This window comes from Mesoplodon mirus (genome assembly GCF_964341445.2).
Source record: "Mesoplodon mirus genome assembly, chromosome: 12".
In the NCBI taxonomy this organism is placed as follows: Eukaryota; Metazoa; Chordata; class Mammalia; order Artiodactyla; family Ziphiidae; genus Mesoplodon; species Mesoplodon mirus.
The window spans coordinates 39161154-39187075 of record NC_138988.1 but is presented as its reverse complement, the minus strand read 5'-3'; the positions used below and the strand labels follow the sequence as shown (position 1 = coordinate 39187075).

The 25922-nt window shown below is 58.9% G+C and overlaps 2 protein-coding genes across 8 annotated transcripts; both read right to left on the bottom strand.

Moving 5' to 3' along the window:
- Window positions 1–794: 794 nt before the first annotated feature.
- USP19 (ubiquitin specific peptidase 19) lies at window positions 795–12782 on the bottom strand. Of its 6 annotated transcripts, none has more exons than XM_082638817.1 (27): window positions 12627–12782; window positions 10849–11111; window positions 10547–10585; window positions 10031–10159; window positions 9811–9944; window positions 9435–9737; window positions 9102–9318; window positions 8815–8971; window positions 8629–8700; window positions 8398–8513; window positions 8075–8295; window positions 7798–7993; window positions 7586–7719; window positions 7318–7476; window positions 7123–7233; window positions 6527–6637; window positions 6341–6442; window positions 5436–5576; window positions 5222–5340; window positions 4866–5003; window positions 4446–4753; window positions 4230–4340; window positions 3925–4141; window positions 3689–3841; window positions 3427–3587; window positions 3167–3345; window positions 795–1286 (listed from the first exon to the last, which is right to left on the bottom strand). In XM_082638817.1, exons 2-27 carry the CDS (start codon window positions 10973–10975, stop codon window positions 1170–1172), a joined length of 3972 nt encoding a protein of 1323 aa, XP_082494943.1. In that variant the 5' UTR covers window positions 10976–11111; window positions 12627–12782; the 3' UTR covers window positions 795–1169. The 6 variants fall into 6 exon arrangements, with proteins under 6 accessions (XP_082494943.1, XP_082494944.1, XP_082494940.1 ...); XM_082638818.1 differs by having other exon boundaries at window positions 8075–8289; XM_082638814.1 differs by lacking the exon at window positions 795–1286 and adding an exon at window positions 1433–1942 and having other exon boundaries at window positions 12337–12782.
- Window positions 12783–12962: 180 nt separating this feature from the next.
- Window positions 12963–24629, bottom strand: LOC309813621 (laminin subunit beta-2). Of its 2 annotated transcripts, none has more exons than XM_082638664.1 (33): window positions 24546–24629; window positions 24369–24454; window positions 24079–24251; window positions 23852–23987; window positions 23697–23770; window positions 23103–23291; window positions 22949–23012; window positions 22512–22714; window positions 22302–22422; window positions 21776–21964; window positions 21394–21573; window positions 21160–21272; window positions 20814–20893; window positions 20592–20724; window positions 20237–20395; window positions 20032–20159; window positions 18154–18286; window positions 17794–17986; window positions 17573–17716; window positions 17095–17326; window positions 16848–17011; window positions 16543–16767; window positions 16239–16456; window positions 16039–16135; window positions 15576–15948; window positions 15292–15476; window positions 14977–15218; window positions 14549–14897; window positions 14011–14218; window positions 13792–13933; window positions 13532–13708; window positions 13281–13440; window positions 12963–13210 (listed from the first exon to the last, which is right to left on the bottom strand). In XM_082638664.1, the coding sequence occupies exons 2-33, from the start codon at window positions 24451–24453 to the stop codon at window positions 13074–13076; spliced, it is 5406 nt and encodes a 1801-aa protein (XP_082494790.1). In that variant the 5' UTR covers window position 24454; window positions 24546–24629; the 3' UTR covers window positions 12963–13073. The 2 variants fall into 2 exon arrangements, with proteins under 2 accessions (XP_082494790.1, XP_082494791.1); XM_082638665.1 differs by having other exon boundaries at window positions 24541–24601.
- Window positions 24630–25922: the final 1293 nt, after the last annotated feature.

Sequence of the window (25922 nt, the reverse complement as noted above, 5' to 3'; positions counted from 1 at the left end):
GCATGGAGGCTCCTCACAAGACTTGCCCTTGCGGTATGTGTACACAAGGCAAGCCTGCTGGGACAAGCCTGCAAACCCACTGTGGGTAAACAGCCTGGGGCAGCTGCCAGAAGCCAAAGTTTCAGGGAATCAAGGGAAGAAATGGCCTGGCAGGACCCCGCACCCTCCCTCCCACAGGAAGCCAGCTAAGATTAGCTCTGGTCCTCTCTTCCTGTCCTTTTGGAGCAGGGTCTCCTTTCCCAAAGCAGTTTTTTTCCTGCTCTGTTCTCCCAAGGGATCCAGGTGGTTTTCAAACTACAGCAAAGAAAGACCTGAGAATAGAAAAGAGACTTCTCTCCACCCCCAAGTACTTCCTGTTCCCCAAAAAGTCCTTCCTGACCTGCTGTCTGATTGTCAGCCCCAGGCTGCTCCAATGCCTGCACCTTTTACCCCATGCTGTCAGCTTCTGGAGCTTCATGGGGTACACTCCACCCCTTAGGTGTGAGGTACCAACAATGTTACCAACCATAGCTGCCTCCATGTGGGACCCAGAACCAGTGGGATCAAAGGGCAGGGGTCAGGCCCCAAAGAGCTGATGGCAGTGGGGGCTTCAAGACTCAAAGGGCCTGAACTGGAACCTCATCATCTCTCCTCAGACCAGAGCACTTCCAGGGTCTTTAACACACTGAGAGAGAGAGAGAGAGAGAGAGAGAGAGAGACAGACAGACAGACAGACAGACAGACAGACACACACACACACACACACACACGTTGGGAAGGGGAGGTAGTCACAGCACCTGATGTATCACAGTGACTAAGTCTGCTTATTTGTCATTTATTTTTAAAATATATTTAAACAGCAGCAGCAATCACTTCCGAAATGCAAAAAAAAAAAATTACAATTTTTAGAATAAAATTATAATGTTTATAATGCAAGTCAGAAAGAATTGAAGGTACAACTGAGAATCAAATCACGCAGCACTGGGCGTGGCTGGAGAAGCCAAGGCCCACTGGCTGGGGGGTCAAGTTGACAAGAGGTCCCAACCAGTGAGGTTTCCACCCTCAAATCACACCCCCCCCAACTCCCCATTGACGAAGCCAGTGTCCTCTAGGTTAGAGAAGAAGCGTCAAAGAGCTGGCCCTTTGTGGGGGATCCCCCAAACCCAGTCCCCCCACCAGCCAGGGACCTGCTAATCGACCTCCTCCATGTTGCTGTAGGTGGGGGCTGGGCGGTCCACAGGGGGGGCGAAGCGTTCAGGGGCTGTCCGCGTGGGGGCCACGTCGGGGGCCTGGCCAGGGCCTAGTCCCTGCAACAGAATATGAGGACAGGGGTTGGGGGCTGCCCAGTATGCCGCCTGGCATCCCGGGGGTGCTGGCTTGGAGCCCTGGCACCCAAGGGAGGGCCCCAAGGCAGGCGCAGACAGCAGCGGCGTTGAGACAGAGAGACGAGATCGGCCTGAACAGTCTCACTTTATTAACACTTTAAATACAGGAAGCTGCTTGGGCAGGGCTAAGCCCCAGGCCAAGGGTAGGAGCAGCAGGACAAACAGACAAGACAGCTGGACGGGATACCCACCCTAGGATGCTCTGCCCCTGGAGGAGCCACAGTCCCCACCCTCTCCCCTCAGATGCACACACTGAGGCCCAAGCCCAGAGTTGGTCCCCACCACAGCGGCAGGCATGGCCTGGTGGGCAGGTAGGTAGGCCAGCTCATAGCAGCTGCCTGCAGGCAAGCTCATCTCCAGGGACTCTGGGATACCAGAGGATAGAACATGTTGAGCACGAGGGCCACCAAAGCTGCCACGGTGCCCAGAACAAAGTATCGGAGACAGCCCTCGTCTGGTGTGGTAGGGCCACGTGGCAGGGGGCCCACCCAGTCCTGGGGCCCCCAGGGACCCAGGGGCGCAGGCCCCTCGGGTACCGGCTCCTCCTCGGCCTCCAGCTCCTGCCAAATCCGGGAAGCCTACGGTGTGCGGAAACGGCCATCAGCACCCAGGGCGGGGGGTGAGGGGGTAGGGGGACCCAGTGTCCCCAAGACCCCTGGCCATGACAGTCCCGCCCAATGTAACCGGCGCTAACCCCCTACATCCCTGGTGAAGCGGCAGAGAGGTGGGCAGGCAGGAGCCAAGTGGGCCATTCGCAGGGTTGTCTAGATGGAGAGCACCACAGTGGGCGAATCTTGATAGCATTTTGGCCTCAAGAAGCTCCCCAATCGACATGCAACTTCCCCGCGGGGGTTGGGTTGGGGTGGGGGTGAGGGTTAGCTGGTCAGTTTTTTAGCCCAGGCTTCCCACAGAGGAGACTGGCTCATGGAGGACAGAGCTGCCAACCCCAGAGTCATCTCCTGGCTCCCTCCCACCTACATCCAGATCCTGATCACTGTCTGAGTCTGAGCATAGCGGGCTCAAGGGAGGAGAGGACAGCAAGGAGACAAGTCCAGAAAAGAGTTGCGATGTGCCCACCAACCAGGCCTATGGCATCCCATGTCAGTAAGAGACAGAAGATCCCGAAGGCAGTGGGGACAAAAGCTCACCTCAGAGCGGGTGATGGCCACACTAGGCTATGGCCTGCTGGATAGGCCCTGTCCTGAGTGCACATCAGAACACAGGGACGATCACAAGTGAGGGTCTGTGGGCTAGCATGTGGGGAGCGTGCAGAGGGAAAGTTGGGAGGTGTCAGGTACAGTCTGTTCACACCACTGTACCCAGTGAAATTTGGAGCAGCTACTTGGCCCGTAGCCTATGCACACACCAATGGCAGTGTGTTGCTGTGTGTGTACCTCTGTAAGTGTCCCTGCAGCCTGGGAATCGCTCTGGCTAAGGCTTTCATGTAAGGGAACCCTGTCTGTGACTCTTAAAAATCCCAAGGTTCGGGCTTCCCTGGTGGCACAGTGGTTGAGAGTCCGCCTGCCGATGCAGGGGACACGGGTTCGTGCCCTGGACCGGGAAGATCCCACATGCCACGGAGCTGGGCCCGTGAGCCATGGCCGCTGAGCCTGCGCATCCGAAGCCTGTGCTCCGCAACAGGAGAGGCCACAACAGTGAGAGGCCCACATACCACAAAAAAAAAAAAAAAAAAAAATCCCAAGGTTCCAGGGGCCTAGGGCTGTAGGAGAGGAAGCTGTGCCCTACCCCCACCCATCTGTGAGTTGGGCCCCACTAGCCTGAGCAGCCTCCCCGTGCCTCACCTGGCTGGCAGCAGACTCGGCTGCAGGGCCTAGGTCTGGGTGGTGTTCAGAGTGACCTGCCCGGGGGGGCCTCTCCACAGGAGAGTTCCGCCGGCGGTAGAAGAGTACATAGGCATAACGCGTCACGACCTGGCTCTCGTCTACCGTTGTCACCGTGCTGTCATCAAACAAGCGCCAGCCTATGGCAAGGTGGGAAGAGTGTGAACATACCCTGCACCAACACCCCTACCATCTATCCTGCTGGCTGCGTGTGCCCTCACCCACGTCGCTGCGCTGGCTGCTGCGATCATTGGGCAGGCGCGCACAGGCAGTGTAGTGGCCACCGATCATGCCTCCATAGTGGTTGATGACAGCATACAGGTCATAGCTGGGCAGCTGCTCCTCTTTCTGACCGATACAGAACTTGCTCAGGTCCAGGTTCCTGTGGTACCAGCCAGAGAGAGGTGAGACAGTCAACAGGTGCCCTGGATGCCAACGTTGGCCCCCATGCCCTGACTACAGTCACAAGGGCCCACTGCTCACCGAACAGGGAACTCCACCAAGTCATTGATCTTGTCACGCCAGATGAAACTGCGAAAGGAGAAGCGCTTGAGCTGCACGATGAGCACATTCGGCAGGCGCCACAGCAACAGCTGCTTGGAGGCCTCGCGGTGCTGTTTGCACTGCGGGCAGTACCTGACAGGGGACAGAGGCGGAGTCAAGACCAACAGACCTCCACTCCACTCTTCCCCACTACCTGCCTGCTGCCCTGTCCTCACCAAGCCTCCTCAGGTGCCAGCACCTCAGGCCGCGTAAAGAGGTTCAGACACTGGTCCAGAGTGAAGTGGCCAGCACGGGCAGCCTCACCAGCAGAGCCTGGATCCTCAGCACATTCCAGCTCCTTGGAGGCTACCAACACAAACTCCTGCAGGCGCTCATTGTTCCGCCAGACTAGAGCCAGGCTGCAGTCATCACCCAGTTCTAGTGGAGTGTCTCCTGGAAACAGGCAGGGAAGAGAATCATGCAGCTGTGGAGAGCAGCCAGCCCAACCCATGCCAGGGGTCCCTCCCACGGCCTCAGACACCTTTGTCCTCTAGCCGCTGCTCTCGGTTGGATGCATCAATTCTATAGATAAAGAACTGGGGTGTGTGGGAATTCATGGCTTCACTTGGGTGTTGGTACCCGGGCACAGCAGCTGTGAAAGAACATGATAATCAGAGCTTTCCTGTCTACCAGAGCCTAAACAAGCTTCCTCCAACCTCCCCCACCCCAGCTCCGGAGCCTTTCACCAGACTTTTACCTTCAGGCCGGGACACCCTCTCACCAGCAGGCAAGGAGCCAACTTCAATGGGCCCACTGGCCAGCATCTCAGATCCACTGGTGCTGGGCACAGGGCCCCGATCAGGGGATGCCCAGGCCCGGGGAACCCCTGTGTCCCCCTCAGCCACAGGGGTCACCATCTGGAGCTCTGGTGGCTGCACAGGGTCCCTGTCATTGTCCCCAGCCTCCAGGGAGCTAGTGGACAGCAGTGTGTTGCAGCCAGGGCCCTGGGACTCCAAGGCCATGCGGCCAGGCTGGAAGGGTGGCTGGAACACGCTCACAGAGTACCTGGTAACAGGCAGCAAAAGCAAGTAAGAATCCAGACCAACGTGTCCGGCACCTCTGCACTCCACCCCCACCCCCCACCTACACCACCTTAATCCAACCACTGGGCACTTACCGGGCATAGCCCTCTAGCAGCTGAGCAAGACGGGCATAAGTGAGGCGTGAGGCAGGTACACTGACCAGGAAGGGGTAGCCAATGTTCTCAGGGCGGCAGAGGCCCTTATGGTCAGGCCAATGGGTTTTCTGACAGAGCCTGGAGAGAAGGAGGAGGTAAGACTAGGGCCTTAGCCCCACCTCTACACTAGGGCTAGACCAAGGAACTGGGTATGCCAGCCCCGCCTCCCCCAGGGTCTGGTAGAGTGGGGTGGCAGGTAGAGGGCTTAAAATATATGTGCCTTTATGTGGAGAAGAGGTAGGGCAGCAAGTGGAAGGTGGAGAGGAGGGACGGGGGGAGACCACGGGAGTCCTCACTGGTTGCAGTAGCCCACGCGGTAGCAACGGGTACAGCGCTTCAGCTTCTCATCCTCTGACTGCTGCTTCCGCTGGCAGGCCGCACACTTGGAGATGGGGATGCTGGGCACCTGGGGGCGCTAGGGTGGGTCATTTGCCTCAGTGAGGCCAGGCCAGGCAGGAATGCCCACGTCCCCCATCAGGGCCCTGTGCCCTCAGGTCGGCCTCCGCTCACCTGCTGCACCTCTAGCACCACCACCCGCTCCTTAGCCAACTCCGGGGACAGCAGCTCGAAGCAGAGGAGCGTGTCGGAGGGGGACACAGTGTCCAGCGAGTGGGAGGGCAAAAACACACGGTGGAAGCGATTCTTAACCACCTGGGGACAGAGAACACACAGATCCTGTGTGAGGACAAGCCCTTTCCCTGGCCCTGCCCCAGAGCACAAGAAGAAGATCTGACCTTGGTCTTGGGTCACTGGGGGCAGGGTTGGGGATTGTAGCCCACGAGAAGTATATGCCTCTGCTGGCCCCAGCCTCAGTGCCCAGTGGAATAAGGAGCCTGGTGCATCACAGAGCGTGAAAAGACCAGGATTGGGGCAGGTCATCAACCATACCAGCTCTCCACACCAAGGGCCTCTGCCCGGCTGCCAACCAGTGGGCCCTGCTGAGACTGCACCACGGCTACTATGAAGGGGCCACATTCAAGGAGGCATCTCCCTACCTCTACCCCCGAGGTAAAGGACACTACCAGGCAGCAGGCTAGGAACCTTTGGGGAAAACCGGCACACAGATCTGGGAAAACAGGAGGGAGAAGCAGAATGGATGGAGAACGTCTATAGCTGGTGGATGGCTAGTCCTGCAGCTCAAGCTCCTTGTCTGAAGAAGGAAGAGCAGCTGAGGGCCAACAACAAAAGGGGAAATAAATCCAGATGATGGCTGGGAACTGAGGACACCTCAGTTACATAGCCCAAATGCCTGGTTTCAACCATGTCTCAACCAATAGCACCCCACCTGTCTCTGTGCAGTCACATGCAAGTTTGTGTGTACACGTACAGATGCTAATGATCGTACACACGTATCTGCACGCTGCAAACACGGACACGTGTCCATGCGCGTAAGAGCCTTGGAAAGACAGACACACCTCAGCCAGACGCAGGTTCTCAGGCTTCACGTGGACACTCTGAGACAGGGAGTCCAACACTTCACTTGCACTGGAGTTCTCCTTGCTGATGCTCACCAGAAACTGTGGTGACAAGAGTACAGAGTCCATGGTGGGAGGTAGGCCAGGGTCTCTGCAAAAGCCCAGCAATACAGGCTTACTTCTCACCTTGACGGGCTTGCTGTGGGGCTCCCGGGCAAAATAGAAGATGGGGAGAACCTTTTGCTTCTGTGGCAAGGGCACCGGCAGGTACAGGAACGGGTCAAAAGTGATGGAAACCTGCAAATGTACAGTTGCCACTGGGTGGCCACAGAGGGAGTGGGGGGCAGGATGCTTGTGCCCTGAGAGCCCAATCCACGCCCTTGGATGGCTCTCAGGGTCTCACAGCCAACCAGCAAATTCTCAGGCTTGACAACACTAGATGGACCAGGAGAACCATCAGGAGAGAACAATCCCTGTTTCTGGTAGTTGAGGCCTTCCTCAGCCAGGCCGCTTTAACCATTTGCCCCTCACTTGCACACCTTGTGCCTTTCCAATCTTAGCCATCCCCACCCCACCTTACATCACCCAAACATCACTTTTAACTCAGTCAGGAAGCTTACCAAGCCTGACCTCTGCAGCCCACACAGGGCCTAAGGCCTCCCCCTCACCGTCTTTGCCCAAATCTTGCCCTGCAACACCTAAAGATGCACATGCCTCTGACCCCATTCTGACCAGGCTAGCTAGGACAAGCTGGGGTGTCTTTCTAGGAGAGTCCGTCACACCTTTGCGCACACGGGGCACACCAGCTTCGACTTGTACTGGCCCTGAAATAGGTCCACGATGAAAGAGTCATTCCTCATCTTGTGCCGCTGCCAGGCTTCCTCAGCTACCACCTGAGGAGCAGAGTGGTGAGAACTGAGGAGACCTGGGGACTGGGACGTGCATGAGACATGTCCACCTCTGCCCCCAACTCTGACCTCATCAGGTCGCCCATCTGAGTCCACGGTCTCCGTGTAGGGCTTATTCTGAATACGGTTCAAGTCCTCGTGCAGCCCATCCAGCAGGAAAGCCATGAACTCCTGGGCATCGTGCTGTGCATAGCCTGTGAACTGGCTGGCCTTGCTCGCCACAATGGCCTGGAAGCAGGGGCAAGATGTGAGCGTGGAGCCCCAGCACCTACCATGCACCCAGCTGGCTGGCCCTTCCCACCCTCTCCAGCCCAGGGTAGGAGTGGCCACAGATCACCTTCAACTTGGAGGGCTGGAAGGCATGGTGGGTTCCCTTCCACAGTGCCCGGAGCAGCACAGCAAAGCCGATGGCCAGACGCCCACCAGTCCCCAGTGGGTTGTTGTAGTTGATCTCGGCCTCAAAGGAGCGGTCTAGGGACAGCAACCAAGTAGAGGTATGAGCAGGGGAAGATATCCCCCATCCCCGGGGCTCCAAGCCCCCATTCTCACCGTGGAAGAAGTCCCGCAGCTCCCGAGTATTGGATAGAGACTGGATGACGCTGTTCATGAAACAGGTGTTGCCTAGATTGACAAGGCCAGTGAAGCCTGGCAGACACACCTTCTTCTCTTCCTCCTCCTCTTCCTCCACGCTGTCTCCACTCACCGGGCTGTGGGGCATTGGAGGCACCATACATGTGGGCTTGGGCTGTGGGAGCAAGACGGCATGAGAGAGCAGCCCTGGGCTCTCCAGCCTTCATCCTTGGCCCTCCCCACCCAGGATTCTCACCGATGCCAGGTGTGGCTCTGGCTTTGGGGCTACATGCTCCATGGGGGTGCGGGCTGCCACACCATCTAGGCCTGTGTCCTCAGATCGAGCCTTGGATTTCTCCTTCTCCACAGCTCGGGCTTCCTCCTGGCCTGTCAGAGGGTGGGGGGTACCTCCCGGTGGGGTTGAATCCAGAGGGGTTGGACCTGTCGGCACGGCTACCTTTGCACCACCCACTGCACCTTAAAAAGGGGGAATGGTGGGGCTGGTGGTTAGCAGCATGTGGCACGGGGTGGGGCTCTGGGTCATGAGGACTGGGCAATGAAGGGAGCTCGTGTGCAGACCTCGTGCAGCTGGGGCCTCCAGGCCCCCCCAGCGCTGACTCTGCCGCTTACGGAGGCAGATGTCGATGCGAGAGGCTGTGAAGCAGAAGGTGCACTGCTCTGGCTCAATCAGGTTCCTGCAGGAAGAGGCTAAACTCAGAAACTTAGGTGGAGGGGATGCAGGGCTAGATGGGTCAGGGGGATGGAGCCCAGGGTGGGACAGGCACAGTGGCGCGGCCGGGCACCACCCACCTGAGCTTCACCTGCCAACGGAAGATGGTGTGGGGCCCACAGCCCGGGTGCAGTCTCAGGAAGTTTCCGTCCCTGTAGAGGCAGAGCAGGGGCAGAGGGCAGGAGAAGAGGCAGGAGAAAGAACATGAGACGCACTGTCCTGCCTAAAGCACACTGTCTGCCCTGTGTGTCTGCCCACCCACCCACCTGGTCTGGAAGATAAGCGTGAAGTCCTGCTCGCGGAAGAGCACTCGAGATGTGTCCCTGCAGATTTCCTTCACGTACACGTGCACCACCACTGAGTCCGGCCCCTTCTCATACGAGTCATTCTTGACAAATGCCAGGTTCACCATGGACTTGGGCTCTACGTTGAGACCACATCTCAGCACCACCCAGGACAGGTTCCAGCCTGTTCCTACTCTACTTCCTACCCACCCACCAACCTTGCAACCCAAACTAGAGCTCTGCCGGCCCACCCCCAGCCCCACCTTTACCATCCACCAAGGCTGCAGCGTCTGCTGCCACTGCCATCTCCTCTTTGGAACGATCATCTTTCTCAGGGTCTCTGCTCCGGGCCGTGACTGGGGACACTGGGTCATTCCTGGGGGCTACTGCTTTCTTTCCTGTCAAAAGTGCTAGATTCTCCTCTGAGCCCAGGAGGCAGGTCTGGGGGTTCAGTGGTGGTACACGGAGCTGTTCCTCAGCCTCAGCCTGTTCATGGCGAGATTGTGGGCAGGATCAGCCCTGGGTCTCGCAGGCGGCCCCCCACTGCAGTCCACACCCTTCCTCCTCACCTCCCAACTCCCAAGCAGGCATCCCACTCTCACCTGGGTGGCCGGCTCAGCCAGGAATTGGGGGGCATCACCCCGGGGTCCAGGGCCATCTCTGGACCCTTCCCCCTCTGGCCCTCTGTGGAGATGCACAGCCCTCTTGGCGCTGGGCCCTGCCTGGGCCCCAGGGCCAGCCCCTGCGCCTACCTCACCACGGCCCTGGGCCCGCTTCTGGTTCCGGGCCTCCTGCTTAGCCCGGCGGGGCTCAGGGCTTGGCTCCAGGGCAACAGGAGACGGCTCCTGCCCATTCTCCTGGCACCGCAGCCCTGGCACCAACTCCTGGGTCCCAAGAGGTTTCTTCTGCCAAAGATACAGCAGTCAGGCCCTGTTAACTACACTGAGTATCCCTACCCTACTCTGCTCTGGAACTTACCAGGAGAGAGGGCCACGTGAGCAGAGGTACCTTCTTGGGCAGTGACAGCTGCAGGAGGCCGCCTTTGCGAGCCTGCACTTTGGTGCAAGAACTTTCTATCTCAGCATAGAAAACACCACCCCACTGCCGACCACCTGGCAACAGAGTGGGAGGAGTGAGCTGGGGTAGGGGATATCAAAGGATTCAAGTATACTGCTGGGCTCAAAGCAGATGGACATACCTGGAAGCCGCACCACACAGTCTGTGTCTGTGAAAGCAGCATCTACCTCCTCCAGCCGCAGGGGACCGGCTCCCACACGCAGCTTGACAAGCACCTCATCAGCACTCTGCCTCCAATCGAGCAACAACTCTACAAAGGGAGTGTCAAAAAGATTGTGAAGGTCTCCATGAAATTATTTTTTTTCATTGCAGTACACGGGCCTCTCACTGTTGTGGCCTCTCCCGCTGCGGAGCACAGGCTCTGGACGCGCAGGCTCAGAGGCCATGGCTCACGGGCCCAGCCGCTCCGCAGCACGTGGGATCTTCCCGGACCGGGGCACGAACCCGTGTCCCCTGCATCGGCAGGCGGACTCTCAACCACTGCACCACCAGGGAAGCCCTCCATGAAATTTTGATGGGGGTAAGCAGGTACCAGACACCCAGCCCTAATGCAACTGCTCTAGATAAGGGCTATATCCCCAGTGCCCCCTCCTCTCCCCTAGCACTCTATCATCCAAAAGGCTTATTCATTACTCACCCTCTTTGGTTGGCTCCTCCCGAGAAGTGAATGCTGACCCTGACAACAAAGGAAAGAACAGGGAAAGGATGATGGACAGGCAGCCTCCAAGACTCTAACATCCCACCAAACACCATCTTTAGGACTTCAGCCAAGTACCCCAACTTCAAAACTGAGGCTCTACCCAGCCTGCCATTGGTCCTTCTCTCAGCATCAGACCAGGATGGAAGGAACAGCAAAAACGTCATCTCCCAATCCCCAATCTGTATGCTCAACAGGAAGGGAGGAGGGGAAGGCCACAAACACTCCAGGAATGCCACTACCACCTCTCCTAGGATCTCCATCCTTGCTCTCCTGGTTTGCTCGATCCTTCTGCTTCTTCTTACTGGTGGCCTCCTCCAGTCCTGGGGGCCCTCTCCTTGGACCTGTGGTGCTGGCCCCACCAGACATCTTGAGCCGCTTGGGTGACAGCCAGAGTGCCCCGGGGTCGGCAACGGTGTCTGGGTCAGGGCTACGGCGCTTTCTTCCTGGCCCAGCTATCTTGGCAACTCTTTGTGGACAAATTCTCCAGCAAGGAAGTGACAGCCTAACGAGAAGGGGACAAGTGATCACTACCAAAGCCCCAAATTTGCTCCTTGGTTACACCCAGGGCTCAGCAACCTGGGACACTTCTAAGCCTATGGAGCAATATCTCTCTACTACCTGATGTGGCCCTGGATACTTTCAGACTATTCCTAAGGGGGAATAAATAATGCAAGTAGAAGCAACCACTTCTGGCTGAGCCTCCTAGATGCCTGCCATACAGACCCACAAAGAGAGAAGCCTCACTGAGGAGGTGTCAGGTCAAGGCAGCCATGGCCTGGGACCAGGCTCCTCCAATCTGGAGAGGAGCCATAGCTCCAGCCCACAGGGCTGGCGCACTGGGCAGGGTGTTCACTTTTCCTTCACTCTCACTGGCTGCTTAGTCACCACCCGAGAAGTAGGAGGAAGGCAGGAAAGGAGGAGACAGACAATTAAACAGCAGGAGGGCCAGGCTCTGTGGCTGAAAACAGGCCCAGCCCAGGTGCTACCACTACCCAGACATCATCTTGAGGTTAAGGAGCCCCACCTGCCACCTGCCAGGTCCCACCCTCCTCTGAACCTGCTTCTGTGCACTGCTTGGTTTTTGTTTTTGTTTTTGTTTCCTTATATCTGGAGAGATTCCTCTCTCCAGCCGTTCTCCTATGCAAAGAGGAGCCTGCAGAAGCTAAGGTGAAAAGGGTATTCAGATGTCACATTTCCCTTTCAGCAGCATCTCTGCCTCAGGGTGGGCATGCAGTCTGAGACTGAAACAGACATTATCCCCCTCCTTCCCATGTCCACCCCCTCATCAGCTCTTAGCCAGTTTCCCACAGACCCATCAGTGGATTCTGGGCTGTTTCTCCATCCAAAATAAAGTTCTCAAAATTGAGATAAGGGTGGGGATGAACGAACCATGGATCCAGGACCCCTGGCCGCCTCAAGCATGGCCTGAGACAGTAGTAGAACAGACAGTGACTAGTCTGTGTTCCCCAGAGTGTGAGTGTGTGGGTGTGGGTAGCGGAGGTTTGGCGGGGGACGGGGGGATTCTTCTACGGGTCAGATGTGGGACTGGTGGGCTGGATCTTCAGTGACGACAGGTCCAGAATCGAGGGGTGGACATCTGCCGCCTCTTTGCTCCCAGGCCCCAGCTGAAGGTCGCGTCCCTACCCTCTCCTCCTGGGACGTTGAGGAGGGAAAGGGGCTGCCGAGAGACCCAAGGTGGCCTAATACGGCCGCGCGGGGTTACTGACCACAGACCAGCGCCCCGGCCGGGCTGCGACCCAGCTCCAGCCTCCGAACCCTGGGCCCGCCACCACCTCCTCCAGGAAGCCGCCCTCGCTCGCCGCCAACCCTCTCCGAGACGGCAGGCCGGCCACAGGCTTTAGTGTAACCGCCCCGCCTGCATCAGTGGGCCCGGCACGCCGCAGGGCTCGAGGGGTGGAGACTGGTACGGCCCGTGACCTTGAACAGGTCGCCGCAGGCCCGCGTCTCGGCCTCCCCGCTCCGGCGAGACAGGCGAGCAGCGGCCAGCCCCACTCACCGAGCGAGGCCGCTGCAGCCAGCCCTCTTCGGGCCCTGGCAACCCGCTCTCGATTCCGGTTCCGGCGTCAAGTCGGTTCCGGTTCCGGCGCGCCCCTCCCCCGTCCCGGCGCCGCCACCACCGCCTCAGCTGCTTGTTTTGTTTCCACTTCCAGTTACGGCCGCGGGTGCCTGAACGCAGAGCTGGTGACGCACTTCCGGCGGGAGCAGCTCCGGGGCGGGCCGAACGGAGGAGGCGGGGCTCCGGTGCCTTGGCCTCGGTGGGGCCCTGATGGTGGCAGCTTCTAGGTTCCGCCCAGAGACTCCGCCCTCCCCAAATCAGAGTCGGTCACACAGAGGGGATTCACACTGGTTTATTGGGGGCCTTTTCAGGCTCGGGACTGTTCCATGCACAGGCAGTAATGCGTGCGGGGCGAGGCTGGGGACTGGGGTAGGCCTCGGGTAGGGGTCACTGGCAGGTGTTGTAGATCTGGACCTGCAAGTTGATGGCTTGAAGCACACTGCGCATCCTGGCCTCCAGCCCGTCCAGCTGAGCCGCTTTGCCCTCCAGCGCCCGCTCGTTCTCCTCATAAGTGCCTTCCAGCTCTAGGAGAGAGAGGTCTCAGATGAAGGGTCCTTCTCCCAGAGTCCCACATCTCTGGCATCCCATCCTCACCTTGCAGCCGCTGCAGCTTGTCTTGAGCAGCCTGCAACAAGCCGCGAGCCTCATCCCGCAGTTGTTCTGCCCGTGCCTGCGCAGCCAGCACACCCTGGGCCTTGCGCTCAGCCAGGGCCTTCACTGTCTGGTACTGGTCACCTAGTGGGCCCTTCAGCAGCTGCAGATATAGAGGTCCGGGGCAGGGTGGTGGCCCAGTGGAGGCCCAGCCTATAGCCCCACCCCTTCCAACTGGCTCTGCCTCAACCCACCTGTTCAGCTTCCCGGGCACGACTCTGGGCACTGCCAGCTGTTTCTTCAGCACTAGAGGCTGCCAGGCTATTCCCTGCTCGCTTCAATTTCAGAGCCTCCAGGAGACCATCCAGTTGCTGAGCCCGCTCACCTGCAGAGCTCAATGCCTTCTCTGTACCTGCCATCCTCTCCTGCACCTGCCATGGGTGGGCCTAGGGTTAAACAGGTTTATGCAGCATGCTCACAACCTTGCCCCACTGATGTCCCAGGGAGACCACACCTGGTGCAGGGTCTGCTCTGTGTCCTGTGTGTCAACCACTGCCCCCTGGATGGCACCCTGAGCAGCACCCTGTGCCCGCTGGGCCTCCTCCAGCGCTGCCTGTACTGTCTCTGCCTTCTGTTTCTCACCCTCAGCCCGGCTCCTGGAGAAGAGAGGGAATCAGGACCTGCAAGTATCAGAACCAGGTGTCAAGGATGGGGTCCAAGGTTGGGGTCAGACCGTGCCCGCTGTGCATCCTTCCGTAGCTGCTCTGCCCGATGCACGTCTCCCACAGTACGCGCTAGGATCGTGTCCACATCTGCCAGGCTCCGGACCCGCTCTGCAATCTCGCCCGCCAAGTGCCGGATCTGCTCAGGTGACGCTGGGATGGAGAGCTCTAGCACCCGTGTGGCCACCATCTCAATGCTGTCAGGATCAGCCCCCTCCTCTATGGGGACACAGGCAAGGGCTTAAGGACACAGATTCCCCAGCATGGGCATGGGGACACAGTCTTAGGGTATGGACTCAGGGACCACACATGGGGTATGGATTTGCTAATAGGCATAAGGATGTAACCACAATGACAGGGACTATACATGGGACATAGATTCAGGGTTGTGGACTTGGGGACTACATATGGGCACGGGCTCAGGGTCCAGACACCCTGAGCCCTTGCCCATCTGTGGTCACAAGCACAGGTACAGTGCAGGCCCTGACCCAAGTAGGAACACAGACACGGGGGAAACACAACATGGCCTGGGCCACAAGGGAGGCTCACGGCTGAGGAAGTCCTTCACACTCTGGATTAGTTCCCGCAGTTCCTGGTTGGCCTGTTCCACCTGTCCCCTGGAAGCATTAGCCTTGTCCAGGGCTGCCTGGGCCCGCTGCTGTGCCTCGCCTGCCTGCCGACGGGTCTCAGCTACCTGGCTGAGGATGCCACCACCTTCTGCCAATGCCCGCTGCAGTTCTGCCTGTGTGTGGCGGGCCCGACCCAGCGCCAGATCCGCCATGGCTGCTGCCCCACTGCAGCTGAGGCCCCCACAACGGGGCTGCCCATCCTCGTCCCGACAGCCGGCACCCCCGCAAGGGCTCGTAGCACAGGGTGCATCTCCCGGGGACCCACACACCTGCCAGGCACAGAACAAGTCAGGGCCTGGGGGAAGGAACAGCTACACCCATATGTCCCACCCGACACTTGTGCCTCACCAGTTCATTTATGCCTGTCAGGCTCAGGGCATGGGTATGGGCAGAGAGCTCGCCCAGTGCCTGCTGGTTGGCCATGTGCTTGCGGTTGAAGTCCTTCCTTCGGGCACCCATCAGCACCTCTGTCCGGTGCCGTGTGCCTGCTGAGTTGCTCACAGGGCTGGGCACTGTCAGGGCTGACATGTTGGCACGACGTTCTGCCTCTGCAGACAGGCTGTGGGCATGGCGGATGCTGTCATAGGCACCTAAGTCGGGCAGAGGCAGGCAGTCAGCTGAAGATCAACCCTGATCCACCCGCCTAGTTGGCCAACAACTCACCCAGGAAGTTTGAATGCTTGAGCAGGTCCAGATGCTGGTCAAGCTGCCGCAGTGTGAGATTAAGTGCAAGCCCGTCTCGCTCTAGACTGCTTAGTGCATGGTTGGCATTGAAATTCTTGTCCTGCACATCTGTGAGCTCTGCTTCCAGCTGGGTCAGGTGCTCAGTGGCCTCCCCAATTTCACGCCTACGTGGGGTGATGGGGAGATGTTATTTATAGAGACTTCAGCCCTAATGCATCGGGCCTCTGCCCCATCCCACCATGTATCCTCAAGCCCGTCCGCACCGCAACTCCTCTGTGGCCTCCACGAGCTGTGCAGTGGAGGCAGCTGAGGCGTTACGGGCACCCACAATCCCCTGCACAGTGCCCAGCTTCTCCTGCATGTGCCAGAAGCTGCTCTCAAAGGCACCCAGCACACCCGTCTGCTGCAGCTCCTGCGCCCACTGCTCCAGGCGCCGTGTACGAGCAGCCAGGTCCTGTACCACACGGTCCCAGTCCCCGAAGCACGCGTGGCAGGGGTGGCAGTCAGGAAAGACGCCTGAGAAGCCACGGGCACACTGGTCACAGCGCACGCCGGACATGCCCAGGCGGCAGCTGCAGTGACCTGTGGAACGGTGACACTGAGGTGTGTCTATCCCACGAGGGTCACAATCACAGGCTGCAGGAAAAGGGCAGACCACAGAGTTAGGGTGCCAATGGGGCATCCTGGGAAGTCCCCCATCCACCCTGGCCCCACGAGCCCCCTTACCACGGCACTGCAACCCAGGGTCTCCCCAGTGGAGCTCCTGGCACTCAGAACAGGTTCGCCCACCGAAGCCAGCATGGCAGTGGCACTGTCCTGTGAACTAGAGTGGGAACAGGGCAGAGGTCAGTCAGAGGCTGAACCCTCAAGACGTGAGGCAGGCAGCTGGCCCCATCTCCCCAGGGATCCACAGGAAGGTCCCATACCTCATTGCAGGTGGGGCCTCTGGCTCGGCTTGGGTGGCAGGCACAGGGCTGGCAGCCATGGCCACTTGTAAGGTTCCAGAAGTTGGGGGCACAGCGGTCACAGCTAGGGCCCTGGACATTGGGGAGGCATGGGCACTGCCCACTGCTTGGGTCACAGTTGCACCGGTCAGTGGATGGGCACTGCTGGGGATCTGTGCCCAGCAGGTTGCAGGTACAGCCTGTGCCAGCCAAGATGAGCACACTGGTTAAGGGGAGCTGGAGCAGGGAGCCCCACCTCAGCCATCCCCTCCATACCCACACTCACGGTGACAGCTCTGTCGGGCAGCCTGCCCATGGAAGCCAGGCTTGCAGTGGGCACAGTGCGGCCCCTCTGTGTGGTGTAAGCAGCGCAGGCATTGCCCCGAGTGGGGGTCACAGGCATCAGGGTCCGTGGGGTCAATGTTACCACTGCATTCGCATGGTTGGCACTGGCCGCCTGGCCTTGATGGGTCCCCAAAGTGCCCAGGGGCACAAGTTTCGCACCGCAGCCCTGCCCACGGTCGGGGGAAGGTGTGAGTGCTCAGCCCAGCTGCCCCACCCTGATCCCACTCCTGCACCTTACCCACTCACCTGTGTAGCCTGCCCTGCAGTGGCACATGATCTGCTGGGAGTACCCATCCCGATGGCAAGAAGTAGCAAAGTGCCGCCGGCTCCCGGGGCCTTCAGGGCAGGGACAGGGCCGGCACTGGCCCCCATATGGCAGCCGTGGGTCCCCGTGGAAGCCAGCAATACACCTGCAGGGAGAAGGAGGAAGAGCTGTGTCATCCCTGAGCAGCCCGCCCACCCACCAGCTCACTCACAGCTGCTTCAGGCTCACCTTTCACAGTGCTCACCCCCTGTGTGGTCACGGCAGCCCAGGCAAGCGCCTGTGTGGGGGTCACATTCGTCTGCATGCCCATTGCAGACACACGGCCGGCAGTTAGGGAATCCCCACTGGCCACGCTGGCAGCGGTCGCAGCGAAGCCCAAATGCACCAGTTTGGCAGGGGCATTGCCCATTGGTTGCTTCACACAGGCCGCTGAGTGCCCCCTCAGGGCTGCACTGGCAGGCTGGGGGCAAGGCAGAGACTGAGCCAGGGAGAGGGTTTGAGGGGAGTTTGGGTGAGGTCACGGTAGAAGGTCAGGGAATGGAAGAGAACTGCAAGTGACCAGGGCTGAGAGTATGGGGTCCAAAGCAGAGTTGGAAGAAGGAAGAAGCAGAGCCAGAGGAAGGAGGGAGAACAGTAGTGGCAGCGGGGCAGAGGTGGGGGCGGTGTGTGGAGAGAAGAACAGGAGGGACAAAGGGGCAGGTGATACCTTGACAGCCCGTGGGGCCAAAGCCATAGTAGCCAGGGGCACAGAGGTCACAGCGGCGCCCAACCACTGCAGGTTTGCACAGGCACTGACCACCATGGGGGTTGCACTCAGAGCTCAGTGAGCCCTGGGGGTCACACCGACAGGCTGTGGGAAGAGAGGACAGGGCAGGTCAAGCTGAGCCCACACACCTCCACCCCACCAGCCAAACCACAGGCACTCACGCAGGGCTCCATTGTAGACCAGTGTGGACAGGCTGATGAGGAGGGGGGCGCAGGCCTCAGAGAGAAGGGTCTTGCTGGGCACCAGACCCTCCTCGTGGCAGCGGTAGTGTTCAAAGGTGGCACGGCGCTCCAGAGAAGCCGCATCACCCCCACTAAACATCTCCAACACCAGGACACGGGGCAGCAGCACCAGCTTAAGAGGTGAGCAAGGAAGAATGAAGTTCAGACCCAGGACCACGTTGGAACTGCCAGGACACTAAGCTTAGCACTGCCACGGACCCCTTCTATACAGTCACCGCTATAGGACCCATCCCACAGGCCCTGCCATCTTGGTTGGTGTGGGAAGAGGGAACTAGTCACCGAGTCAATGAGTAGGCTGGGTCCAGAATAGGGGGCCTCAGGCTGGGCACCTCCTCCTGTTCGCACCAGCTTGAGACGCAGCTTGTAGGAGATGCCAGGCTCAAGGCAGACAGGTCTGGGAAACACCATGTACCTGAGGTAGGCAAGGACAGGTATGGGGTCACCCAGGGTTCCCGTATCAATCATCTTGGGCCTCCCCACCCCACACACAGCAACCAAATCATTGGCCAAGAAAGATACTAGGGCTGGGCCAGGCCAAAAACAGCTGGACAGCCAGACGGAGAATCTCTACAGAAGATTCCCATAAATGTGCCGTCACTGGAATCATCACCTGTGCAGACAGTCTTGCTGTGAACACTCCATACAGCCTTGCAACCCCAGAGCATTTCCCTGGCACAAATGCTTGCCAATTTTCCCTCAATGCCCTTTTTACGCTTCCTCCAACCTCAACCTCCAGCCTCCATTCACGGCTCCTCTTCACCAAGACTGCATCACCTCCCCTCACCCCAGGTCATTCCCATCAACCTGCAAACCCATGCTAGGGTTCTTTTATCCCCCCTGAAAAAAACCTTTGCTCAAGATTCGAGTCTCTCCCTGGCTGCTGCTTTGTCTTTGCTCTCCTGACCAACAAAACCCTAAAATCTAGCTGTAGTCACTGCCTCCACTGTCTAGCCTCCCACTCCAGGGGAGCTTTTGCCCCCTCCAGCCTGCCATAGAGTCAGCCTGTCCCAAGGTCACCAGTGACCTCCATTTAGCCAAACCCAGCGGCCACTCCTCTATTCTTATCTGCTCCAGCGTCCAGCAGCATGCGGTGAGGTCAGTGCGCCTTCCTTCCTGAGACGCTCTTCTCTTGGCTTCTGGGACCTTGTGCAGACTCCTGATTTCTCCCCATCCCCCAGCTACTCCCTCTCTACTGGGCTCTAACACTAAAGTACCCCAAAGCTTGGTTCTGCTCCTCCTTCCTTTCTCTGGTCATTTAATCTAGATCCACCTCTTTAGGGACAAGTCTCAAACTTACATCTCCAACCTGAGCCCTCCAGTAATTCCAGACACAGAAATCCAACCACCCACTGGCCTTGTCCCCCATGTCTAAGCATCTCAGAACTGCTCCTTCCTATGTCTCCATCTCAGCGAAGAACACATGCCATCCAGATGCCCAAGCCCAAAACCCTAGAGTCACCTTTCCACTTTTTCTCCCTTTCCTAAGCCATCAGCTCTGCCACTGGAACACTCTGGAAATTTCCTTTTCTCGCCACCTCAACTGCCACACCTGTGTCCAGCCCACTGTCACTCAGCTAACTCAATAGCTGCCAGCAGATCTCCCAGCTTCCACCTTGGCCCTTTAGGTCTATTCTCCTCTCAGAAACTAGAGGAATCTTTGCTAAACATAAGTCACAGTTGGCAAAATGTCTATAATGGGTACAGCCAGGTTCATTATGCTATTCTCTGCTTCTATGTATTTTTATTTTTACATGATAAAAAGTTAAGAAAAAAGTGATGAAAAAAGATACATGAAACAAATACTACCCAAAATATAATAAAGCCTTAGTCAGACCAGTTACGTCCCCACTCAGAGTACTCTGACACCCTCCCTTCCCCCCAAGGGTACTACGTATCCTGACAATCAATGGGCTCCCCTTATTTCCTGCCTTGGCCTCTGGAACTTAGACCCCTGAAGGAGCAGGTCTTGTTCTGTCTACTTCCTTCCTCTGACCAGTGCCATGCCCAGCAGCAGCTGGCAAACAGTACACAGGAGGAGGAGGCACTTGAAGGAAGGAACAGATGAATGAGCAGGGGGGTCTTCCAAGTGCCCTGCAGGGAGCTTAGGGCTGACCCACAACCCCCTACAGTTGTAGGTGCTACCATTAGTGTCCTCACCTGGTGCCTGGTCGCAGAGTCCCTGGGATGTGGTCATCCTTGGGTAGCACGTGCCCACATGGGCTGTGGGCAGATACAGGCCCTGGGCGCTGCACAGTCAGTTCCATCTCTGCCCATTGCTCAGGTACCTGGGGGAATGGGGTGATGGATGAGATGCTCCCACACCCAGAGGGTCAGCTCTGGGTTAGGTGTCACAAGGTCTGACCTGGGGCTCCAAGCGCAGTAGCAGGTCATAGTCCATGGCTCTTGGTACAGAGGCCACCAGGAACTCCAGTGCCTGGCCTTCCCGCAGCCTAACAAAGCCTGGGCCAGTCCACGATGGAATCCCCCCAGGGGTCACCAGGCGCGCCACCACATCAGGTACCTGGGAAGCAATGAGGCTGGGGGTGCGGGCTCAGGCAAGGCACTGCCTCTTTTGCCACAGCCTGTCCCCAAACCCCAGCTCTCTAGTTGAGGCCCTGCCCGAGGCAGACACCCTCCCTACACCAGGCACCACCCATAACCCTGCCTCTCCAGCCATAGTATCACCCATGCCCTGTCCTTCAACAATGCCCCCCTACCTGCCCCCGAGCTTCCTCAGCCTCCCAAGTTAGGTGGTCAAGGAAGGGTCGGAAGTAACCAGGCTGCACCTGCTCACAGCGTCGCCCCACCATGTTCTGGCGGCAGTGGCACTGACCTGTGGCCTCGTTGCACCTGGGGAACACATGGTTACTCAAGAAGGATCCCCTTTCCCGCCCAGGATCTTTTCCCACCCCTCCCAGGGCCCCTTATACAGTACTCACTGGGGATCCAGGGCACCACCGACATCGCAGTCACATGGACGGCAGCCAAGTAGGTCATGGCTCAGGCCCCAGTGGCCAGGCTGGGGGAGAAGAGGTTGCTGAGGGCCAGAAATAGACCCCCCCTCTCTGCCCAGCAGGGAATCCAATGATGGCTCTCAGCCTCTACCACCCCTTGGGGAAAGGATGGCCCCCTGACCACTGGCTCCCACCCTTGGCCTCCCAGACCTGAGGCCTCTCAACCAGGATTGGACCCGAAGCCCTCAGCGCCCACCCAGTGGGGCAGGGACACCACTCCCAGCCCTATCCTCTGAGGATAAGTGCAGAACCCCAGCCCCTCCAGTCGCACCAGGCAGCGGTTACAGCCACGTCCAGTGACTAGACGCTTGCAGAAACAGGCTCCACTGTTGCGGTCACAAGGGGTGCCCCCCGGCACTGTGCCCCGTGTATCACACTGACATTCTGCGGAGAAGGAGACCCATCAGCACTTTGGGGAGCTGGGGCAGTGTTCGTGTCCAGTTGGGTCCAGAGTAAGAGGTCAAGGGTTAAGGTCAGCACAGGAGTTAGGACAGGAAGCACATACGCTGGCAGCCTAGAGGGTCACTGGCACTGAGCCCAAAGAAGCCATCACGGCACTGCTGGCAGCGAGAGCCCACCACATGTTCTTTGCAGCGACACTGGCCCGAGACCAGCCCCAGTGCAGGATCATCATGGGGATCACAGCGACCACCGTCTTGGGAACCCATGGGGTCACAGTCACAGGCTGAGAGCACAAAGAAGTGCAGGGTTACCCTATGCCAACTAGCCCAGCACCAGTCATCTCTCAAGCCCCCACCCTAGATTCCCAGTCTGGCTCCACCCTCCATCCCCCCACCCCAAATCCCTGCAACCTGGACAGCAGTCTGGCACTTCAGCTCATACCCCAGGATCAGCCTTCCCTCTCCCATGTCCAATTCCAGCCTTACAGCGGCACACGGCTGGGTCTCGCAGGTCCTTGGTTGGGTCACGGTAGAAGAAGGGTCGGCAGAGCTCACACTGGCGCCCAGCTGTGTTGTGCTGACACCCATCACACACACCTCCACTCACGTTGCCAGATGCCAGGTACATGGCCATATCGAAGTGGCAGCTGTAGGTATGCCCGTGACACTCACACTCTTGGGAGAGGGGAGGGAAGAGCAGGGTAAAGGCCACTTGAGGGACCATGTCCTGAGGGTAAGGGACTTAGGGGCCCCCAGTGCCACCTTAGGTCCCTGCCACAGGCCAGAATTCGTGGGTGGGGGTTCAGGGACTTTAAGGCTTCAGCATCATACTGGGCCCCTAACCAGAGCAGACTGTGGCAGAGGGTTGAGGGAGTCCCCAGGGGCATCAAGACCAGGATACACTTCAGGCACAGCCTAGGTGTTTGGGGCTTAACCAACCAGCTCTAGGTTCTGCCCAGGGCACAGCCAGGCCACAGAGTCCTGGGGCTATGAGGGCCGGGGTCTCACTCACTCCTGCAGGCGTGACTGTGGCCGTCCTCAGCCGGATGCCAGGGCAGATCATGATAGAAATCCTGACACTGCTCACAGTTGAAGCCACGAGTGTTGTGTTTGCAGATGCAGGCCCCATGAACCTAGCAGAGTGGGTAGGCAAGTGGTCAGCACTGTCCAGCCATGCCTGCCCCTGTCCCCAGCCCTACTCCAGCCAGCTGAAGACCCTCACCATGCCCTCAGCATGGGCTGGTGCCCCTGGGGCGGGTGCACACTGTGAGGCATGTCCATAGCAGAAGCAGTTGCCACGCACAACCAGCTCGTACAGGGCATAATAGTACTTCTCGCGGATCTCCCGCCGTGGGTCAAGCAGGTTGTCCCCGAGCGTGTGTAGCCGTGTCAGGTTCACCCGTAGGTTGGTGATCTTTAGCAGGTCTAAGTGGGGGAAAGGGGTTGGGGGCCAGCTGTCCAGGCAGACTCTTGCTGCCCCATGCCCACCCAGGAGCTGAAGCTGCCAAAGTCACCTTGGGAGACCTTCTGTCTACAGCTATATGAGCTAAATTGGACTTGGCATCTGCCCTAGGAAGCACCCAGAATAGCTACTGAGGCCCCAGATAGTCACCAGCCGGACGCTGGGACTGCGCCAGCCTCAAAGAATGGAACACTCACTCTGGATCCATGGGCTATAGGGGTCTGGAATAGGGATTGCAGGGTCCAGCACACGATAGATGACCTGGAAGGGCATAGAGTCATTAGAGACACTGGACCTGCCTCATGCCCGTCGTGCCCCCTTTCTGCCCCAAGCCCAGATCCCAGCCCTCACCTCGCCTTCAGTGGATGGCTCAATCTCTGAATAGCGTGACTCACAGACTACGTCATCCCAGTGCCGTGGCGGGGCCAGTGGGACTCCTGGGAAGTCAGCCCCACAGTCATAGGAGAAATATCGGTACACGTGCCAGGTGCGTCCAAAGTCTGCTGAGCGCTCCACCAGCATGGCAGCAGGGCGAAACGTCTGGGTGGGGAGCATGGCTGATCAGCGGGCACTAGGACCCAAGTCCAGCCCAGGCCCATCAAGAGCCCTGCCTAGCTGGGGCCTGCCCTCAAGCAGCTCACAGACAGGTAGAGGTGACCAGGGGAAGCCAAGCAAGGATCAGGAAGGGAAGCCACCTCTAGTGGGGAGACTCAGCGGTCACGGGGCCCAGGGAGGCAGCGCCTGACCCAGCCTGGGATTGAGGCAGCGTGTACAAAGGCCTGGAGGGGGGAGGCAACAGAAGGTGTGGGAGGTGAAAGAGCCTCCCATCCAGCCAGGGCACAGCATATGAGCACAGGGAGGCTGGGCTGAAGAGCTGGGACTCTGTTCAGGGGCAATGGGGAGCCAAGCAGGGTGCTTCAAGCAGGCTCCCAGACACGCGGGCACCTTGAAGGTCATAATGAGGTGCGTGAAATGGAACTCAGCCTCCAAGTCCAGCTGGATGGTGACCACGGGGACACCTGGGGCAGGAGTCGGAGGTCAGGGACTTGAGGCTACTTGGTGGACAGCCCTGCTCACCCATACCTCATCCACAGCCTCACCATTCTCTGACTGCCACCAGGCTGCCCGGCGCTGTGGTGCAAAGCTGGTAACTACATTCTGGATGCGATGGCTGTTTGGGTTGTCTCTAGCAGAGAAGGGGCGCCGGGAGTCACACAGGAAGCACTTCTTCTCGTCCTGGGTAGGGTCAGGGTCAGGATCAGCGTTAGTGCCTCAGCCAGTGCCGGCACCACCCTGACTCAGCCCCCCACCTCAACTCCAACCACACCTGCAGGTGACTGACGATGCAGTAGGGCTGGGGCCCGTGCAAGCCACAGGTGGATGAGGCGGTCAGTCTGTCAGCACGGCCCACCAGCAGGTCCCCTGTGGCGGGGTAGCAGCTTCCCCGTGAACAGCCTGGCACATCCGGGGCCAGGGCCTGGGCCAGGGCGGTGGCCGGCACTGGGAACAGGGGGTCAGCTGGTTCTGCTGCACTCCCACCCCGTAGCCCCAGAGCCAGCTACCCCAGGACCCACCATCACATCCCGCAACCCCCAGGCCTTCACCAGGCCCTCTCACCACTCAGCAGCAGGCCCAGTAGAAGCTGCCAGGGCCCAGGCTGTCCCCGCAGATCCCTCCCTTGTTCCCCTGCGGCCCGCTCCATCCTGAAGAGGAGAGGAATCAGGATGAGGGGGATGAGAGGTCTGGGGCCCACGCCCATCTATCCCCTCCCTTGGGGTCCCGTGTTGACTCTGCCTGCGTGGGTCCTTGGCCGATTCCCCACTCGGTCCTCTGTCTGTCCAGCGGTCCCTCCACTAGCTCGGAGTCCGGCGACTTTGAGCAAAGTTGGAAAGTACGGCAGGAAGCAAAGCACGGAGTGGATCTCAGGCAGGAGCACAACATCGTGCAGAAACCTCCACCTCTCTGGAAACGACCCTCACTCTAGAAACTAGACACAGGCTGGCTCACCTGCAAATCTTTATTGTGCCCCCATGCCCAGGTCTGCACAGAGCCAGGGGAACACAGGGTTTTGGGCCCTTAGGCCACTATAGTTAGGGGGCGCACCAAGCAGGGGCTATGGCATAAACAAAGGAGAGGAGTCTGATCGTTGAGACCTCAAGTGGCCTGTGGAAACTAGCCTTTGTCCCCAGTGTCGTTGGTGCTGTGGAAGTCACCATCAATTAGGCTTTTCAGTCCCAGGGCTCCAGCATCAGTGCGGAGGTGGAAGGGTGCACTCAGGGTGTCAAGCTCCCCTATTCAGGGATGTGGGATGGACAGCCAGGCTGGAAGGCCAGGACAACATAGGGGTAGGGGGGGAGATGGAGAAAGGCCATCTCCTGACCAGGGTCTCCGCTTCCCCCAATCACTACAACAAGTAGGCATGAGAAGAGCTCAGTTTCCCACTATGAAAATGAGTGCTGGTTACCGACAACAGACCAGAGCAGCAGCGAGCAAATCCAGATCTTATGGCTCTTCATCCACTCCGGGCCTTCTGGCCCACCGAGAGCGCCTGAGCCCGGGCTTGGAATGCGCGCTGCCCAGAGTCCATGCCCCACCCAGGCCCCTGGGACTGCGGTAGGGACCACGGATTCTGGGGGTCTGTAGGGCCCTGTCGGAGTGACTTTGAGCTGCCACAGCTGCGCCCACTGTCTGGGGTCAGGTGGAGAGTACCCCTGAGGTGTAGGCCCAGGGGAGAAAGCTGGGGTTCTTCAGGGGAATCACTAGGCTTCACAGGGAGAGTCTGGGCAGGGGGGCAGTCAATCTGCTGGACTTTAAGGGTTGCTGGGAGTTGCACCAGTTATGTGGAGTAGGGGTCTCCAGACACCTGGGGGGTCAGGTAGTCAATCTGAGGGGCTCAGGGATACTAGAGGGGGCTCAGAATTTGAGCTCACTCAGAGATAAGGATCTATCAGGATCTCAGGGGCACTTGATGGTCTCAGGAAGTTTTACTTGACGCCCTCCCCCCGACACCCGCCGCCTCCCAGTTTCTCAAGGTCAGAGGGCCACTGGAAAACAACATGGTGTCACATAGAGGTCACTCAGGATCAGCAGGCACTCAGTGGTGCCTCTGGTCTCTCAAGGTCAGGAGATTCCTGGGTCACTCTGGGGTCACTCTGAGTCACCTAGGTAGTC

What these genes read in the sequence shown, in the direction of transcription:
- USP19 (XM_082638814.1), bottom strand. Translation starts at nt 10,975, where the DNA reads ATGTCTGGTGGGGCCAGCACCACAGGTCCAAGGAGAGGGCCCCCAGGA. An exon ending in GGAGGCCCCAGCTGCACGAG is followed by an intron (nt 8,296 to 8,397) that starts GTCTGCACACGA and finishes CCCCTTTTTAAG; the next exon opens with GTGCAGTGGGTGGTGCAAAG. An exon ending in CTGCTAGAGGGCTATGCCCG is followed by an intron (nt 4,754 to 4,865) that starts GTAAGTGCCCAG and finishes GCCTGTTACCAG; the next exon opens with GTACTCTGTGAGCGTGTTCC.
- LOC309813621 (XM_082638664.1), bottom strand. Translation starts at nt 24,453, where the DNA reads ATGGAGCGGGCCGCAGGGGAACAAGGGAGGGATCTGCGGGGACAGCCT. An exon ending in CCCTGGGTTGCAGTGCCGTG is followed by an intron (nt 15,949 to 16,038) that starts GTAAGGGGGCTC and finishes CTTTTCCTGCAG; the next exon opens with CCTGTGATTGTGACCCTCGT. An exon ending in CAAGCATTCAAACTTCCTGG is followed by an intron (nt 15,219 to 15,291) that starts GTGAGTTGTTGG and finishes TGCCCGACTTAG; the next exon opens with GTGCCTATGACAGCATCCGC.